Source organism: Anoplopoma fimbria, chromosome 8, assembly GCF_027596085.1.
Source record: "Anoplopoma fimbria isolate UVic2021 breed Golden Eagle Sablefish chromosome 8, Afim_UVic_2022, whole genome shotgun sequence".
NCBI classification, from domain to species: Eukaryota; Metazoa; Chordata; class Actinopteri; order Perciformes; family Anoplopomatidae; genus Anoplopoma; species Anoplopoma fimbria.
The window spans coordinates 11957065-11975658 of record NC_072456.1 but is presented as its reverse complement, the minus strand read 5'-3'; the positions used below and the strand labels follow the sequence as shown (position 1 = coordinate 11975658).

Genomic DNA, 18594 nt, shown 5'->3' with positions numbered 1-18594 from the left:
TTCCCTCTTTTCACAATACTTCAAGTTAGGAGTGGATTTTGCAATGCTGTGCGTGTGAAGTCATAATTCGGCTTGTAAGAAGTGAAAAAAAGCAGCGCTACAACAGCCCCCTTGCCATACCATCACTGATCTTTGATAGGAAGTGTTGTGTAACAGCCCAGAGGGTTTCAGATCAACCTGCGCTCTGTTTCTTGTAAAGTAATAGATGTCACAAAAGAACGGCTCATCCTCTGACTCTCTCATTCAGGAACCTGGCACCGCTGCCGATCGGCCTACGTCAAAGTCTGGTTTCTCGTGTGTTTGCGGTGCGTTTACGCCACTTCACGGGAAATGTGTTCCCTCACCCTTCACAACACTTTAAAATCATGAATGCTCATTCGATAAATTAAAAGAAGAAATTAGTATGAAAGGATGACATATTATCCTGCCCACAATGCCATTTACGTTTTGCCTGCTGATAACGAGCTGCAGCCTTCTTACTCTGCTGCAGCTAACATCACATCACAAGCAGGAAACTGACTATCCCCACGAGAGGATGACAGATGCAGCTGTATCACACACACACACACACACACACACACACACACACACACACACACACACACACACACACACACACACACACACACACACACACACACACACACACACTGCTTTAAGTCCTTTGGTCTAACATCCTCTGGGTACACTTGCAATGTGCTGTATATGTACTAGGTTTTATTTTTTACTAGGTTATCTTTTGCTGTTATTAGTGTTTTTTGTTAAATTTGTGTTGAAAAATGCGGTTTCTTATCATGCCCATTAGGCTTAAACTGAAATGAATATTAGATCTATAGAGAGATGACCTCATATCTTTATACCCCTGCCTCTGAAGCCTGTTGGCCCTGCCTCTTTCAGCTGGAAAGTACATGTTTGATGTTAATATTTCAGTTAATGTTGGTCCACTGGTGTGTTTGACTGGACTGTACATGTGTAACTGTGTGTTTTCCTGTCTGCCGCTGTGGGACAGACACTATAGGTCTGGGCGCTGATCAGAAAGGTCCTTGTGTCGTGGTGGAGGCGGTGGAAATCCCCTCTGACATTGTGGTGCTTGTGTGTATGTGTGTTGGCTTTTGAACGCTGTTTCCCTTGGTCCATCTGAGGCCATGAGAGTACACAGAGCAGACTTCTGTAACTAAAATTATTGATAGGAGGCAGCTAACATGCATGCTTCTTCTGTAAAAGCAAGTGAGAATATAAACATATTTGTTTGTTTTTCAGTTTTTTGAGACTAATACTTTTAGACTTTATCGCCCTTTACAGGCATTTGTTTTAATAATCTTTTCTGCAGAACTACGTTCAAATTGTCATGGGATTGTACCATCCTTCAATTGCCATTAAGGTTAACTCAGGAACAGTGGAGCCATTTAATTACTTGCAATGATTTTGTTTGACTTATCTGCAGAATAAAACAGATACTGGGTGTTTACTTTATGATTGACATCCGATTTCCCTCTGAAGTGACGTATTTAGAGCATTGATTTGATTAAATTTGATCATAATAGCATTGAGAAATAACTGAGAGTCAAAGTCCAATTCCTTCATGCTTTGCACATCAATCTTTGTTTTTTTATTTGACTAGTGGTAAACTGCACTTGAATGAATACTGACTGGTATTGGCTTTGTTTGCTAGCAGGGCAGGGATCAGAGTAAGACTGTTACACAAGTGCCATAGTTAAGTTAAGTGGATCTGGCACCAACATAGAGAATGGATTTAGTATGTGGGGACCCACAAAAAGTTGGCCTTGTGACCAGTTTTAGGTCCTGACTCACTAAACCAAATTTTTACAGCACTGTACTCATTTTTGTAGGTTTTGAAATCAAAGTCATGAACGTGGTTAAGAGCTCAAGTAATAAATCTAGTAATTAAGTCTCACAACCACACACATAAACACACATCATGCCAAGTCAAAATTTTGTTGATCACATCAGCACCTTTTGCCCTAAGCTGTAACCCAATCTAGTTTTGTCAAAATATTACAACTTAAAGGTACGGTGAACGGCTCTAAATACTACAGTTTAATTGACCGTTGCTCTGGCGAAGAGCCAGTCTGCAACTGCCACATCAGAAAAGCCAAAAAAACATCCCCACCTTACTCGATAATAATTCTAACACATTTGATCCTCATAAGTATAGAATAACAACAACATCCCCATCATTCATGAGTCCATAAACATTTCAAGACAGTAGCTAAGACCAGATATATGCTACTTCTGTCTGAGCAGAGTTTAAAAGTTCAAATGAGAAAACTGTTAGAGGGAAAAGGACCTTTCTATGCTCTTCAAAAACACAAACCACCTCAACGTGTTGAGAATACGGGGAAGAAACATCTCAATTGAGTGTAAGCCGTTTTGACATCAGAAGCTTTCTAGTTAAACTAAACACACACATACACATTCCCTCTCTGTCTCTCACTCCCCTCATCAGAGTGAGGGAAGGCTGTGGGCAGAGCGCCAGGTGCCTCTCATGTTTGGGAGAGCAAACAGGCTCATGTCTTTGATGGCGAGGAGATCAGAGCGGGGGACACATTCTACGTGACCACGCTAAGGTCGCAGTGCACACCCTGCTGCCATGTTGTGCTCCGCAGCTAGGAGACCCGGAGTATACACGATGCATGGGCAGCAAGCTCTGCGTGCGTGCGTGCGTGCGTGCGTGCGTGCGTGCGTGCTTGCGTGCGTATGTCAGTTCAGCCCCAATAGCCATCTCATCGCACACCTTCTGCTTTCCAACCTTGACGTACAGTTGTAGTTGTCTGAAAAACACAGTTCAACCCCAGGAACAGGGTTGGAATATTGACTAAAATTCATGCAAGAATATTTCAGCAGTGGCTACAACACACTTTATCTATATTTGGTCTTCGGCACTCTGTAGTGTTAATAGTAATTTCAATTTTAAAGGAAACGTCCTTCTCTAAATTGATAATCATGGTTACCGTTATATATTGGGTTTATCACACTCAGACTTTGTAGATGTTAGCCCGGCTTGAATACTCTGGTTTTAGCATGACATGCCAACATTTTTTGTCACACTTTTTTGTCACACTTTTTGTCACACTTTGTCACACATTTTTTGTCACACATTTTTTGTCACACAAGTGTTTATGTGTCTATGTTTTAGATGCAATTTCTATGTATGACAATTTCTGCCCTTTTAGAGCTACGGACCTTTACTATTTAAAAAATCTATTAACCTATTTTAAGATTTGCTGCTTTTCTTTGCCTTGATACTAAACTAAATGTTTTGGGGTTTTGGACTAAACATGACATTTGTAAACATCACTTTTTTCACTGTTTTCTGAAATTTTATGGACCAATGATCAATCAGTTCATAGAGAAGATAATTGGCAGATTACTCTATAAGCCCATAATTCTATTGTTCAGTTCTGGTAAAATTGAAACCTTAGCCAGTTCCTGTAATTTGTTTCCAGGCTACATTTCTGTAGTGTGGTTGGGCCTTTGACCTACTGTGTACACACTGCAAAACATTAACCACACGTGTCTTAATAGCAATTTTTAACGATTATGCACCAGGCAACTCATTAAAAAAAAACATGTGGGGCCCACCAAAGACTGAGTGGCCCATTTCCATGTTTCTGTCTCAACTCCTGGTCAAACTAAACACCATCACTATTTGTGGAGTGCAGTTATCTGTCCGCAGTAAATAATAAGATGTGATAACACTGATAATCAGTTGCTTTAAGTTTAAGTATGTATTTGTGCACACATGCTTGTCAGAGAGAGCAGAAAAAGAAATCATAGTTAACAGAAAAATGTTGTTTTGGCATGGTGAAAGCGTGTGTGTAGATTTACAGCTGTCTATTTGCTTCCTGTGAGGAAGGTCGTGTGCATCTGTGTGTGGCGAGGTGTCACACACACATACGCACACAGAGAGAAAAGTTAAGTGTGTGACAGAGCGAGGTCCTAGCTTTCCTTTTAACAGCTGCGAGTCCAACTAGCTCCCCACAGCTACACCTCCTCATGATGAAGGAGCACTGCAGCCGGGTGCCCCCTCTAGCCATTCCCCTTCCTTAGCAGCGGCAGCAGCAGCAGCAGCAGCAGCAGCAGCAGGCACCCCGAGCGGGACCCGTGGGTGGATGTTGCCTGGGAGTGTCAGGGCAGCGCTCAGGCTCCATGTGCGCCGTCTGTTCTGACTGTGTGTCTCTGTGTGCCGGCTGCTTGTTGACAGATGAGGCGTACCAGAAGCTGGCCATGGAGACGATGGAGGAGTTGGACTGGTGTCTGGACCAGCTGGAGACCATCCAGACCTACCGCTCTGTCAGCGACATGGCCTCTAACAAGGTAGGAGAGGCTGTTTGCTATTTTTATATTTCCATTCTTCTTCTTGATTAGTGGAGAGAATGTTCAGGGGCACAGAGTTATTTCAATCAGAGAAACATTTAAAAAACACAGAGAAGCCTCTCAAATCTGACCAGCAAAAGGACTCTGCAAGAAGAAGCATGCAGAGACACTGTAGCTGTAAACATACATGAACTTAGCATGACCTTGAAAAAAGTCACATAGTTAAAAGTCCTCAATGGTACGATAAGAAGAGTTTGGTTTATTAGAGGCTGCAGCAGTAAGCAGTGTTGGCATGAGCACTGTCAGGTTAAAAAGACTGGATGCTACTCATCAGCTGATTAAACCTACACCAAACTCCTATAATGGCTGCCATGTTTCTTTTTTCTCTTTGTGCAAAAAATGTCCGACAAATGTAACTGTGTTAATGGTGTCTTGGCCCGCTGTGGCCCTCTTTTCGTTTTCCTTGACAAAAAACGCTTCTGCGTCATTGATTGTGAGTGATGTGTACCAAGGTTTAGTTCCTGGTTCTTTTTTAAAGTGACCCCTTAACCATATTACTCACTGACAGAGCATTACCGCAACAAGATCTGGCTGTGTCTTTAAGGTTTATAACTTGTCACTTGATTGACTCTGCTGTCTTCGCAATACAACTCCTTATCGCTGCACAGATTGCTGTCCTTATCTGGGTGATAAGTTTGTCCTCTTGTTACTACATTTTTAAATGCAAAAATGGTCAAATGGACAATAGGAAAAGGTTTGGTGTCCCTAGTGGTTTTTGTTGGCCTCTTTCCATCGTTCCTGTCAAACAACTTTTCGCTGTCCACTGGTTATTCTATTTCCTCTGTTGCTGATTGTTTGTGATGTGCACCAGCTCTAGTTCCTGCTTCTTTATATAAGAAAGTTGGCTCAGGCAAAGTTTGGGAAATATTAAATATTCATAGACTACATAAAAAATGCAGCAGCTTTGGCAAAAACTGTTTTTGGTTTTTGATATTTTCATTGCAGTACCATGGTTGGCCACTGGAGAAAATACATCAGGGGGCTACAACCATGGATGCATTAAGAGAACTAGAAATGTCCCAGTGGCCACTCGTAGTACTGCTAAGACAAAATCCCCCCTGGCCCAAAAAGCAACATTTTTAAATCATACCGATGTTCAGTCAACAGGACAAGAAGGAAAGCGCAGTAGGTGCCAAGGCAGAAGTCAACCCAGAATAACCTTTTCTTAGCTTATGCACTGGGCAAACAATAGTCATTCAATTTGCTGGACTCCATCTTGAAGTCCTGTATGCTGTTCATATAATGTATCCTTGACAATAACAGTAAAATTACTTCTGTTAACAAGAAACTGGATGCACGGTCATCTTTGTTATAGATCACATTTGCAATTATACCTTACACTGCTGTAGAGGGGGATAGCTTATAGTACGTTACAGGTTTAACCTTTTTTGTTGGCTCAAACCTTTCGATACTTAGCACTTTAAATGATTTTATTGTGTCAATGGAATTGTACGGAAAGCTAGTGTGAGCGGCATCTGTGTGTAAGAGAGCCTGAAAACTGTTTTCAAGCAAGCCAAGAGGATAAGCTTGTTATTTCTCATAAAATTGGACAACAGGATGCGAGGGATCCCGCAGTGGGTCAAACACAATAAACTAGAGAGGAAGAGAGAGAACGTGTGTGTGTGTGTGTGTGTGTGTGTGTGTGTGTGTGTGTGTGTGTGTGTGTGTGTGTGTGTGTGTGTGTGTGTGTGTGTGTGTGTGGTGTGTGTGTGAGGGATCCATGCAGACCACTGGGCAGAGTAACTCTCTTTTCCTGTCTCCTTCCTGATTCCCGCTCTCTCTCCAGACGACAATAGACATCCCATCATGTCCGTTTGGATGGTTAATGGTCGTGTTTGTTTTTCCCATTGCTGTCGTCATCTGGAAAGACATCCAGCACTGACAGTCAGCTGGACTGGTTTCAGTTAAGACACATGAGGACGACTGAATAAATACAATTAACCACTTAAACAAACATTTAAAAGTCTATATAAATCGTGAGAGACAGAAACTAAAGAGAGGAAACAGTATGACAGTATATCTGTTCAGCAGAATCAGTCAAGATTCCAAAAAGCTTTTTATTATATTAATTAATGAGGAAAAGCTGCTGGTTCATATGAATCCTACATTTCTGGACTTATCACTTAATACTTTAATTTTAGCACTTAGCAGAAAAGAAATTGGCAGGATTGAACCAAACAATATCTGCAAGTGATAATTGATTTCATGGGCCTCCCCAACTTTAGTAATTCCAAAATGTCCCAACTATGGAATAAAAAAAGTACAAACCTATCCTGCTTTTTTCGGGAAATACTGTATCACCCTTTAAGCAGTTGGCAGTACTTTGACTTTAGCAGATTGATACATGTATTGTTCTACTTCGTTAGCAGAATATCTCAAACAGAGGTGCAGTCAGTAATGTGGGTTTTTGTGTAGAGAGGTTAAGAGTGACTGATCCACAGTGGATCATATCAGGTGGCACAGTCTGCTTATTGGGTGTCACGATCCTTTGTCACTGATGTTATTTTGGCAGGTGGGTGAATGTGTCCTGACACGTAACCATCTGATAAGGACTCCTCCATCCAACATATCTGTCTTCTATGCATGAGCTGTTTGTGTCTGTGTGTGTTTGAGTGTGTATGTGGCTGCGTGCCCATATTAACAATAGGGTAATCCCATTGATATCTAGGCTCTCTTGCTCCTAGCCTTTTTTTTCCTCAGTAAACAGTACACAATGCCTTTCTGTCATGTGATGTGTTACACTCGGCCTGGTTTTTATTGACAGGAACATGCCAGTCAGCTAATGTGACCCCTAGACTACCTGTTGTGTTTAGGATGGAAAAAGTGTTATTCAAGCTGTGGCAGAGTATGAAACATGAGTATGAGGGAGGGGAAATTTGAGAGGCTGCTTCTGTACCTTCAAGGTGAAGTGCAGACTGTCGCTGCGGAGGGTTACAGTACGTCACTGTGCTCCATGAAATGTATGGCTGACATAGACGGGTCAAGGCCAGTTGTAATATTCTTCTCTGCCAAGGCTGTAGACCATCTGTTATGTAAAACAAGGGCTGAAAGTCAAGTAATCCATTGGTCAATTGGCAGAAAGATTTTTGGTAACATTCATTGTTTAAGTCATTAATCAAGCAAAGAAAATATTTATATCCAGTGCTGCCAGTTAATCAAATGTGAATATTGTTCGGCTCTTCTCAGTTTATGTCATGGCATATTGTTAATCTTTTAAAATGTTGGCCTGTTTGATCTCACCTTGGATCTTGGAATTTGAAAAGTACATTTTCACAATTTTAAACTAGACAATAAATTGATTAATCTGAAATAATTAACAGAATAAACAATCACAACTTTTTTTTATAAATTCAAGAAAATCCAATTTGTTCTTCAAAACTTGAAGTGTTCTAGCCATCAGAGTGATCAGCATGATATTGACAGCGTCAACTTCAGAGCTGTGACTACTGGCTGCAGAAACAGTGAACAGCAAGCAAAGAGGAGCAAAGAGGAGCAAAGAGGAGCAAAAGGCGCAAGAGGCGGGACTACCCCCGAGAGGGAGTGTGTATGAGGCAGAGTTCTCTCCTCTCACATACACACACACACACACTCTCTCAGTCATTGCTCCACATACACAGGGTGTGAGGTAAAGCCTAGTCAGATCTCAAAGCCCAAAGTGAGTCACTAGAGCTGTGGCGTTTCCCAGCGTCAGAGAGCCAAGGCTTGGTGCTTTTACTCATGCTGTAGTCAGACTGAGACAGACACTTTAACGGACGGCGGCCCGACTCTGCTCTGCACTCTACACACAGCAACATGGGAGCCTGCTGCTTTGAAAAGAAAGAGAGGAAGTTAGGGAAGCTAAATGGTTGGAGAAAGGTGAGTTTTCCTTGACTTGTTTTTGTTAGTTAGACATTAAGAGTTTTACTTTTTTGTTATCTTGATGGACTGTTAGGATTCCCTTTTGTGTGTGGATTTTGAGTGCTAAACTTCTGTGGCTTGTTTAATATAGTGTGAATTTCACATGCTGTTGTTAGAGTTTTTTTAACACAAACTTTTAGTTGCTCCCTTTTGTCCTTCAGAGTTGTTTAAAGTGGTAATCGTCAGAGGACTTTAAAGACATTTCACTGCTGCGGATGCTGAAAGTGTGCTTTAAGATTTTCTACCTTTTCAAAGCATTTGATGTTGAGTTGCTGTTGCTGTTTAATACCGAAATGTATGTTTTTATGCCCTTTTTTGATATTCTACTTACTTGTACTGCTACATGCAAGAGGCAGTGGTGCATGCATTCTGCTTTTGAGAATCCTTGTGCATGTGACGCTGAATTAAAATGTGACTACACAGATTTGTGGCTGTATTGTAAGACTCTGAGAGACCTTTTGTCATCTTTTGCCCTAAAGATCAAAGTTTAATTCAGTGCAGATCATAGATGGAATGTTTGTTTTGGGATTTTTAGGTTGTCTTTATGTCCAGTTACTACATTAGTTTGTGGGATTACTTAAACTGTTCTCCCAGGGTGTGGAGATCGAAGGAAAATATGGACATTCCAGAGACTATCAATTGCAGCTGCTGTTTTGTTATCCATGGAACGATGTTAAACTGATTTCATCCCAGGTTATTAAGTGACCTATAGGCGATAGTAATTGGAACTTAGTTGAACTATGAAGCTACTGCTCGGCATGGATAGCTGAAAGCATCTTAGGAAAGATGAGCGTTTGTCCTTCTCTAGAGTCTAGTGTCGTCTAAAGAGAGAGAAGTGATCGAGTTAAAAAGCAAAATGACCGTGGTGGTTTCAAGGCAAAGTAGCAAAGTGAGTTTTCTTTCTCTTTTTTTGACTGAGGCCAAACACTCTTGTCATCTGTGGAGAAAGAGAGAGGTAGTGGCAAAGTGTTTAGATGCTGCTCAACAGGATGCAGAGTAAGGCAAAACCTTTGGGACATTTTTCCGAAAGTTTAGGGGGAAACATGACTTTACTTTTTCAACTTATGATAACATGTTTTCTTCTATTTGCTTTGTGCATTCATTGAGTGTTGGATAATGTAGTAAAAGTTTTGGTGATTTAAGAATTTCTTGTTTGTTGGGGTAATACTGCCTCTGTGGTATTTTACATGGGGCTGCTTCTGCTTTCAAAGAAACCAGAGCTTAAGCAAGCACAATAGTGCAGCCTGCTAACTGTTCTCCTCAAACCAAAAATGGTTTCGCACACCACATCTGGCTCTAAGGCCTTGAACAGCTGGGAGTGATGGGACTGAGTCACTCAGCTGAGAAATTGTCTCTTGTTCTTAAAACTGACAGTTCAGAAACACAAGAATACACTATTTCTCATACAGACACACACTAGCATGAGTTAATGAGTCAGAGGAAGTGAGAGGTTGTCAGACCTTCTCTCACAGTCGTCTGTAGTTTCATCCAACGCACGGTTCATACGTTGGTAGGTTTCCTGATCTTTACAGAGTTATGTCACTGTGGATCTTTGCCGTGCAACGATGTTACCAGCCTGCGTCATAACTTTGCTAGTGATAAACCACAACCGCTGCGAGTTTGCTGGTGAAGAGGAAAAGATTCAGTCAGAGTCAGCTATGCTGCATACTGCAAATATGTGATTATCTCTTATTATATGAATTTATATAAATAAGAAAAGTCCGATGGCAAAAGAGAAACATCATTTCATGGTCATTATAATTTCTTTAAATTGAAGCTGCTGAGAGATAACAAATGAAAAAGATTATGTACAGATTAAAAGGTGTCAATTCAAAGTGTAATTTCTTTGTTCTTAAAAACTGTCGCACATCCATCATTGGTGAAGACTTTCTAAAAGTGTTTGTTTGCATTTGACAGAAAATTTGTATTTAATCAGGTTTATCAAGAAGTCAAGTTGTGCATTTCTGTTGCTGCAGGTATAAGAGTTCAATGCTCTCTGAACACTGAGCAGGATGATCTGCAGCAGGCAGAGCGTAGTGCACCCACTAGTGGCTTAAAGGCACAACTTCAAACTGAACCACTCCAGGTGGAAATTATTTACAGCAAATAATTTAGACGCTGGACTTATGATTCAGGCCTTAGTTGCCAGTACCAGTTAGTTAGAGCCTTTCCAACAGGGACAATTTAGAAACAAAAAAATCTACCACATGAGGTTAAAAAGGTTTAAATCTTTGACGCAGAGAAAAAATCAGAAGAGACGCTTGAGGATGGCTCAAATAAAATATATAAAGTATGTTGGAAAGAGATACCCTCAGGGCTCCGAGGGACCAATCTTCCTCCAGCGCCACAGTGTCAGCAGGAGGTAAAGAGGATTCCCTACCCCTGAATGACGAATAAATCAAATACACAATGGCAATAACACAATCCTACAGAAACATATGGGCATGGGTGTGTAAAACATGCATGTGACAAGTCAGCATCAACTGTGCTTAAATGTCGATAATAGCATTCGTAGGCTGCTGTTGTGTGTGTGTGTGTGTGCACTGAGGCATTTCTTGCAGCCTCTGGGGAAGCATAGCTCTTCAACACATTGCAGAGAGACATCCCCCGCTGTTATTTCTGGTTTCCTTATATATTATGCAGTGAGCTATTATATAAAGAGCTGCCTCCTCTGTTTCTCTTTTTTATTTCTTATTTTTCCTACGTCCCACCTCCCTGCTTCTGGTTCTTTCCCTCCGTGGGAGGATAATCCGGGATCCTCTCAGGGAAGCTTTGATCTCCCCCTCATCTTTCCGAGCTCACATACGCACACAAACACATTAGACTGAGAGGCTTTATGGGAACTTCTGTTTACAGTTTCCCATGGATTGCCTCTGAAGCGCCAGGAACTATGGATATTTTCTCATTAGCGAGGCATTGCAGCCATGCCCGAGGGGTTCCACAAACAAGAGTCGTGCCAAAACCGTCCCAAAATCACAAACAGCACTACGCAATTGACCGGTGGTACTGATGTAACAGTTACATCCAGTCAGGTGGCCCTAGCCTTGTACACTGCAGCAGTATCAACACCTGCTCCAAGGACAGCCCATTGATTCTGCCAGCGAGGCAGACGGACAGAGAGATTGATGACTGTGTTGGCAAGTGGCAGCCGAGAGAGAAATTGACATGTAAGTGGTGGAGAGTGAGGGAGAGACGGAGTGGAGGGACGGGGGGGGGGTCGGTGGATGCGAGCAGAGGCGATGTGTGTGGTGGGTCCTCGTGACAGCTCAGCAGCTACACCACATGTCTGCCTGGGAAGGGAGAGGGGGAAGCCTCTCTTCTCTTCTCTCCCCTTCTCCTCCTTCCGAAAAACCCATGGCTGCCTGATGCTGTTGCTATGGCGTTGCAGTGTTCGGGTAATTGGCGTACACACACTTACTCACAGACAGAGAGAAAACTGTGAGCTGTTGTCACTTAAATTGGGGAAGGATGCAATTATCTCCCATATCTCCTTTTTTTTTCCCTGTACTTTTTTTTTCTCCTTTCCACTCTCTGGTTGTCTCACAGTTGTTAAAAATAGCCTTCCAGAGACACCCTGACAGCATCTAATATTATTATGGGATGCAGATAATGAACAGGCTTATGAGTTCTCCACAATGGTCGCAGCGCTAGTGATGTCAGGAGACAACAGAAGACTCAAAAGAGGGAGAGGATGATAATAGAGAGATAATGGCGATAATAATACAGACGATGTGCATTCACAGTCTATAAAACGTGCCCCATCCCCTCTATCCACCCCTTATTGTTTTGCTGTAGAGGGAGGGCATAGCTGTATGGCTCCATGACATTCCTTCACAATGGCTGACTTAAATGCCATTAAGATGGAATTACTGGGGCTGGGAATTGAAGAGGATGGAATTTATATGCAGTGGTTGCACAGCTGGAAAACAAGAGACGAGAAGAAATGTTACATCTGGAATCCAAGTATGGATATTATATGTCAGTCACTCAAACATCCGACCACAACCTCATGTATATATGCAAAGCCGTAAGTAGGGCTCCCCCTTTCTCCCCACTTTCTGTCAAATCATGTGTTCTGAATAGAGCGTGTTGCTGGGGCTGGCAGACTACAGCAGGGGAAAGAGAGACGGAGGGGGGAGGGAACCAAAAAGAGAGGAAGAGAGAGAAGCAGGGTAGGAGGGGGGGAGCGAGCGCTACAGCAGCGAGAGCAGCAAAGCAAGACAAATCCAGTGGAGGAACCCCCCCTCCAGTCAGATGAACATCGATGCCTCACTCCCTCCTCCTCCGTCTCCTCCTTCTCCTGTCTCCATCGTTGTCATTCTCCCCCTCCTCCCTTCCTCGCTCCTCTATAATTCACCAGTGTGCTGAGAGTCCCCAACTCACGGCTCAAGCTGCTGCTTCTCCAGCCGAAACCACCGAGCCTGCTGGATCTCCTCCTCTCCTAGCCTTGTTACAGCACTTTTTTTCCCTACATTTATCTATCCATCTATCCTCGCATCCGTCCTTAGACATGGAGACTCAGAGCTGGCCCTTTTCTGTTGCTGAGAGGGAAAGTGAGCCATCATCAAGCTGCTCTCTTAGCTGCTAAGAAAAGACTCACAAGAGCAGAGAAGAAGGGATCTTTTGTCCTTTTTGGCGCTGAAAGAATCCTGTTCGTCTCCCTCGATTTTTTTTTTTCCATTGGATTACAGTTCTGGCTTTGTGTAGGAACGAGAAAACGGGGTCCAAAATGCCTGAAGCCAATTACCTGCTGTCGGTGTCTTGGGGTTACATTAAGGTGTGTGACGCTTATCTACGTAGCTTGTCGGGATAACGCACCCATTTCATTGTACCTCTCTGTGCTGTGTTGCTGTTGCATGAAGGGCCAGTTCCATAGAAATTCAGCATTTAAATTTTCAGATTACCGTGCTATCCTTACTGCACTTAAAGTTATTTCCATCATAATGAGGGTGGTCTGACAGAATTGTGTTTCATGGTCAGGCTCCATCTTGAGCCCTCTGTAGAGCTCTGTGTGTCTGTATGTTTGTGTTAGTCTGTATGTGTGTGCACGCGCATGCATCAGTCCGTCATAAGCTGCTGCTACTGCAGTGCCTGGGTCTCCGTGCACTGTTAAATTCATCTGTCTCGCATAACTATTTCATATATTTAAAATGGTTCATAATGGTTGAAAACTACAAGGAAATAGTCATGGGTTGTAACAAAGATGAATGTAGGGCGCAGTGGTATATTTTCCTCTTGACATCATTTAAATTATTACACTATGACGCAAATGAAACCGCTAAATTAGGCCCCAGAAATGTGATTTACTGTAATAAAAATTGGTTGCCGGGGGTTAGCTGAGGACTATTAAAAGGTGATGGCTTTCCCACTGGTAAAACAAATAATAATCTGCACCGTGATTGATTTCAAGGAAAATGTGATGTGAGGTAATAAGATGTGTCCCCCTCCCCTGGAATTTATGCTGTTATTAAATAATATTCTGGGGCTGGTGGAATAAAACTGGAAACTGCTGTATTTTCTGTGGAATCTTGTGCCATAATTTCTTCCAGGTTTTTCCTCAGTGGAAACTGATGACACTTTTTTCTCTCTCCCCCCTCCTCTTTCTCTTTCTTTCTTGCAGTTCAAGAGAATGTTGAATCGGGAGTTGACGCACCTATCTGAGATGAGTCGGTCTGGGAATCAGGTTTCTGAATTCATCTCCAACACCTTCCTAGGTAAAGGAAAGTCCTGTGTACATACATTAAAAATCACATAATATATATAAGTACACCAATTTGGTCTTAATAAAGCACACTTAATAACCACAGACTGAAATGTATAATAGAAATGAATTACAAAAATACAAATATACAAATATACACAATATTTTGTGGCTCATACAGAATCCCAAGCTTCTGTTTTGCTGCATTGGAGGTTCAGCACATGATGTTGCTGTGCAAGTTGCTCTTGCAGGCTGTTCTGTGGGGGCGTACCATAAAACACTGCGCCATGAAGCTTTGTCTATGTTTGTGGCATCGGGCTCAAAATGGCCATAAAAATTGAAGTAAGAAATGTACATTTCTCAGAGCATTAAGAGACAAAAAGGGTCTTTAAGTTGTCTGGCTACTGTAAAAAGTGACATTTGACTGACATGGGAACTTGTTTACCAGAATCACAGTAAGTGGATTGGAACTGCATGCTGTCAGCATAGGTTTAACATTCAAGATCTGAGAATGGATGGCAATACGTAAATATATATGTATTTATATTTGTGTTTAGAGACATCGCTTCGTCTATTTTTTTGTCACCCATAAGTAAAAAAAAAAAAATCTGAACTCTGGTACCAAACCACATGTTTAAGTCACTCTAGGGGGAAATCAACCAATTTCTACAAATGGGTTAAAAGTAGAATTTTGGTAAATGTGTGATTTCCACAGAAGCGTGACGATATCTTGAGGTCAGATGCACAAAGTTGATAGACAAGTGAATGGGTTGAAGGAAGTATAGACTGGCAAACAAAGAGGATACTAGAAGGCCGACAGGATGCACCTAGAGGTTGTTGAGACTATTTATAGACATTGTGCTTCCAATCGATTGGCATCCTGATCCGCTGTAGGATTGTTGGTGGAAGCAAACGAGGGAGAAGCTGACTGCAGTGAGGGAGAAAATAGAGGTACAGACTGAGGAACCCCCTTTGCTGGCAGTGAAGTGAGTTCGGCAGATTTGGTGACTCATCTCCGGCTTAATGGATCTTTGTCAGCGGGGACACCTTGTTGTCCCTCCACCTCTCCCTCCCCCTCTCGCTGCCCCAAGAATCCAGAAAGAGATGACGATCGCTTTGATAAAGAAATCAGGAATACCCTGCTGGCGGTAGATAGAAAGAACAGGTGAATATTAATGAAGAGTGGGGGTGTTGCACACAGCACAGCTGGCCTGCTTTGGCCTCAGCTGGCCAGCCGTACTGTTTAATCCTTCCATCTATTAAGATTAGTATCAAATCAGCAATGCACTTATTTCAGTTCTTTTTATTTAATTATATAAAAGCATCCATTCAGGCTCAGAGAAACAAAGATTTCCTGCCATATGCCTGGTTGTACAGAGGTCATTCATTGATTATCAGTTTATTCTTTTAGACTATCTGGATTTTTGATTTTCAGCTGATGCAAAGGCAGACTGTTGATTGGTAAAATGAGGTCATGGAGCATGGATAATTCACTATATAAATCAAGATCCCTGAATTTCTCATAGGGCGGTTTCAGACCAGGATTTCTGACTTTCCATTAAGGATTGTTGGCCGACAGCATGCTGGCTATTGACGTGTGCCTTTCCCCCAGCACAGCTGTCCTAGCAGCATAATTCTGTCATAATTCCCTTTGATCGGCCAGCAGCAATACACTGAGGGGAAAACATGGCCCCAAAAAACCCCCACCCTCCCTATTACACCTGCGTTTCTCACAGGAGAGCATATGGAGGAGGATGAATAAGAAATCGAAATAAACGTGGGAGGTGGCAGAGTAGCAGGAAGGAGAGGGGAGAATAGGAGAGAAAGAACAGAGGAAAAAAGCAACAGATTTTTAGTTCAGCTGCTTAATTTTTTCTTGTAGATCAGAGTCTACAATAACAAGAAAAGAAAGGATAAAATGAGCTTAATGCAAAGGTGAGAAAGTGTAAACCGGGAAGAAAAAAGGAAATATAAAGGCCTGTCCATGTGACCGGTTCACACATTGCAGGCCGAAATGTGACAGAGAGACATAATTTGGTGGAATATGGACTAAAGGATCATGTTAGCTGTGCTACAAACCATCCAAGCAGTTTATCAGTCGTATCAAATCAGTTGTGGAACAGAGTGCATGGCGTTTACAGTTTATTTGCACTTACTTATATAGCAATTGATGATAAGAATGAACTGCAGACTTGACCGTCTCACAATCTGATCTCTTATAGGCCACACACACACACACGCACACAAACGAACGACACAGCAGTGGTGGTAATGATGGCTTGTAATAAATTAGAGGGCAATATATTGCTCTTCCCCTTGTTTCCCACGCAGCACATGTCTGAGAGCGCTTAATTGCCCATTCTCAATTACCACTGGAGGACTGAGGAGAGAGCGAGACAGACAGAAAAGCAGAGAAAACAATGAGAGAGAGAGAGGGAGAGGGGAAGCGCGTGAGAGTGAAAGTGATTATTTGAATTACAGCTGGTAATTGAATAACCCTCCACAGGGGAAGGCTGATAGGCCAGCGATGAGCTGAGTCGAGGCTTGATAGATGAGTGTGCAGCTCACATTCGTGCCGATAGCCAGTCCCTGAAGGATTTTAGTCAATTCTTCTGCGATTGCAGTGAACACAAGGGCCTGACGGTTATTATTATTTTTATAAAAACTGTTTTCAAACTTTTTTTTATGGAATATTACGTGAAGGCATTCCAGGTTCTCTGTGTATTGCTGGACTTCTTACTCACTTTGTTTGTGGCGAGAACAATTGTGTTTGAATAGACTTATAAATATAATAAACCAAACATAAAAATCACACTATACACTAAGTGATTTGATAACGCTGTGAAAGATGCGGCAGCTTATTGACTGGCTGTCTTTATGGAGCTGCCTTAACTGTGTAGGAGCCCTATCTCTTAGTCTGTCAATGGACTGACCTATGAGAGTGAAAAGAGCAGGAGATGAAATGTGAGCCACCCGCTGAGAAACGGGGGGGGGGGGAAGAGTGCAGAGGGACAGAGATGAATGAACAATAGGAGCTCGGAGAGAGAGAGAGACTGCAGGTGGAGGACAGGGCTGCATGAATGAACAAATGAATGGAGGCACGGATGATGAATGAACGAGTGAATCAATAAATCCCTCAGGGGCTATCCAGTTGCAGGTTTTTCTATAGTGGTTCCTCAGGCAGCCTACACATTTAACTAGACTCGGGAGGTATGAGGTCAAATGGAAATTTGTATGAGGTCAACTTTTCTTTTTTTTTGCCCTCCCTCAGACAAACAGAATGAGGTGGAGATGCCGTCGCCGACATCCAAGGCGCGAGAGAAGAAGAAGCAGCAGAAGCAGCAGCTGATGACGCAGATAAGTGGGGTCAAGAAGGTCTCCCATGGGCCCTCGCTCTCCGGCAGCAGCATCTCGCGCTTCGGTGTCAAGACCGACCAGGAGGAGCTGCTGTCCAAGGAGCTGGAGGACCTCAACAAGTGGGGTCTCAACATCTTCACAGTTTCGGAGTACTCCCACAGCCGGCCTCTTACCTGCATCATGTACGCCATCTTCCAGGTATGAAGTGTCTGGGATTCTGCATTCTTCTTCAATTACTCAATTGTTGTTTGATCATTACTAAAATGATCCACGCTTGATCCTAAATATATCATGTTGTTTGTTTTTCTAGGAGCGAGACCTGTTAAAGACATTTAAGATCCCCATGGATACGTTCGTAGCCTACATGATGACATTGGAAGATCACTACCATTCAGATGTGGCCTACCATAACAGCCTGCATGCTGCTGACGTAGCCCAGTCCACACACATCCTGCTATCCACCCCAGCCCTGGATGTAAGTAACTTTATAAAGAGAAGTATTGATACTCTGATAATGTAACAAGACCCTGATCTGAGGTACTAATAACTATGTGCCGTACATCTTTGAACTTTGAAAAAATGTCCCCACCTCTGACTTGGGCACCAGTCAGAATTATGGTTAAAAATCTGATATCACCTGCAAATATAGTCTGGAAGGTTACTATGTAAAACCTTGGGTCAGGTCTGTCATCTGTTCCCCCATACTCTCTAGTTAGTTAATACACATCCATTAACTAGTTTGTCCTTTCTGATGCTTTTTCTATCTTCTAATTATTTTAATGTTTTTTTTTTTTTCTCTCTCTCTCTCTCTCTCTCTCTCTCTCTCTTTCGCAGGCGGTCTTCACAGATCTTGAGATTCTAGCAGCCATCTTTGCTGCAGCTATCCATGATGTTGACCATCCTGGAGTATCAAATCAGTTCCTAATCAATACCAGTAAGTTAAAACATCACTCAACACGGGACTCGGCCGGTTAATTTATTCCATTCTTTAAAAAATATATAAATTGGTGCATTCAACAATCAGAAAGAAGTAGTCATGACAAAGTCTAAAATATTAAAATCTCTTTTTAATGCTTCCGCAGACTCTGAGCTGGCGCTGATGTACAACGATGAGTCTGTGCTGGAGAACCATCACTTAGCTGTGGGATTCAAGCTACTACAGGAAGACAACTGTGATATCTTCCAGAACCTCACTAAGAAGCAGCGACAGTCCCTCCGCAAGATGGTCATCGACATGGTAA

The 18594-nt window shown here is 42.4% G+C and overlaps 1 protein-coding gene across 1 annotated transcript in view; it reads left to right on the top strand.

The window, feature by feature from the left end:
• Positions 1 to 18594, top strand: part of pde4ba (phosphodiesterase 4B, cAMP-specific a) — a 110653-nt gene that overhangs the window by 86981 nt on the left and 5078 nt on the right. The window contains 6 exon segments of the mRNA XM_054602092.1: positions 4226 to 4338; positions 13916 to 14009; positions 17268 to 17551; positions 17664 to 17828; positions 18188 to 18287; positions 18436 to 18590. Of these exon segments, the coding sequence (XP_054458067.1) occupies positions 4226 to 4338; positions 13916 to 14009; positions 17268 to 17551; positions 17664 to 17828; positions 18188 to 18287; positions 18436 to 18590 (911 nt within the window).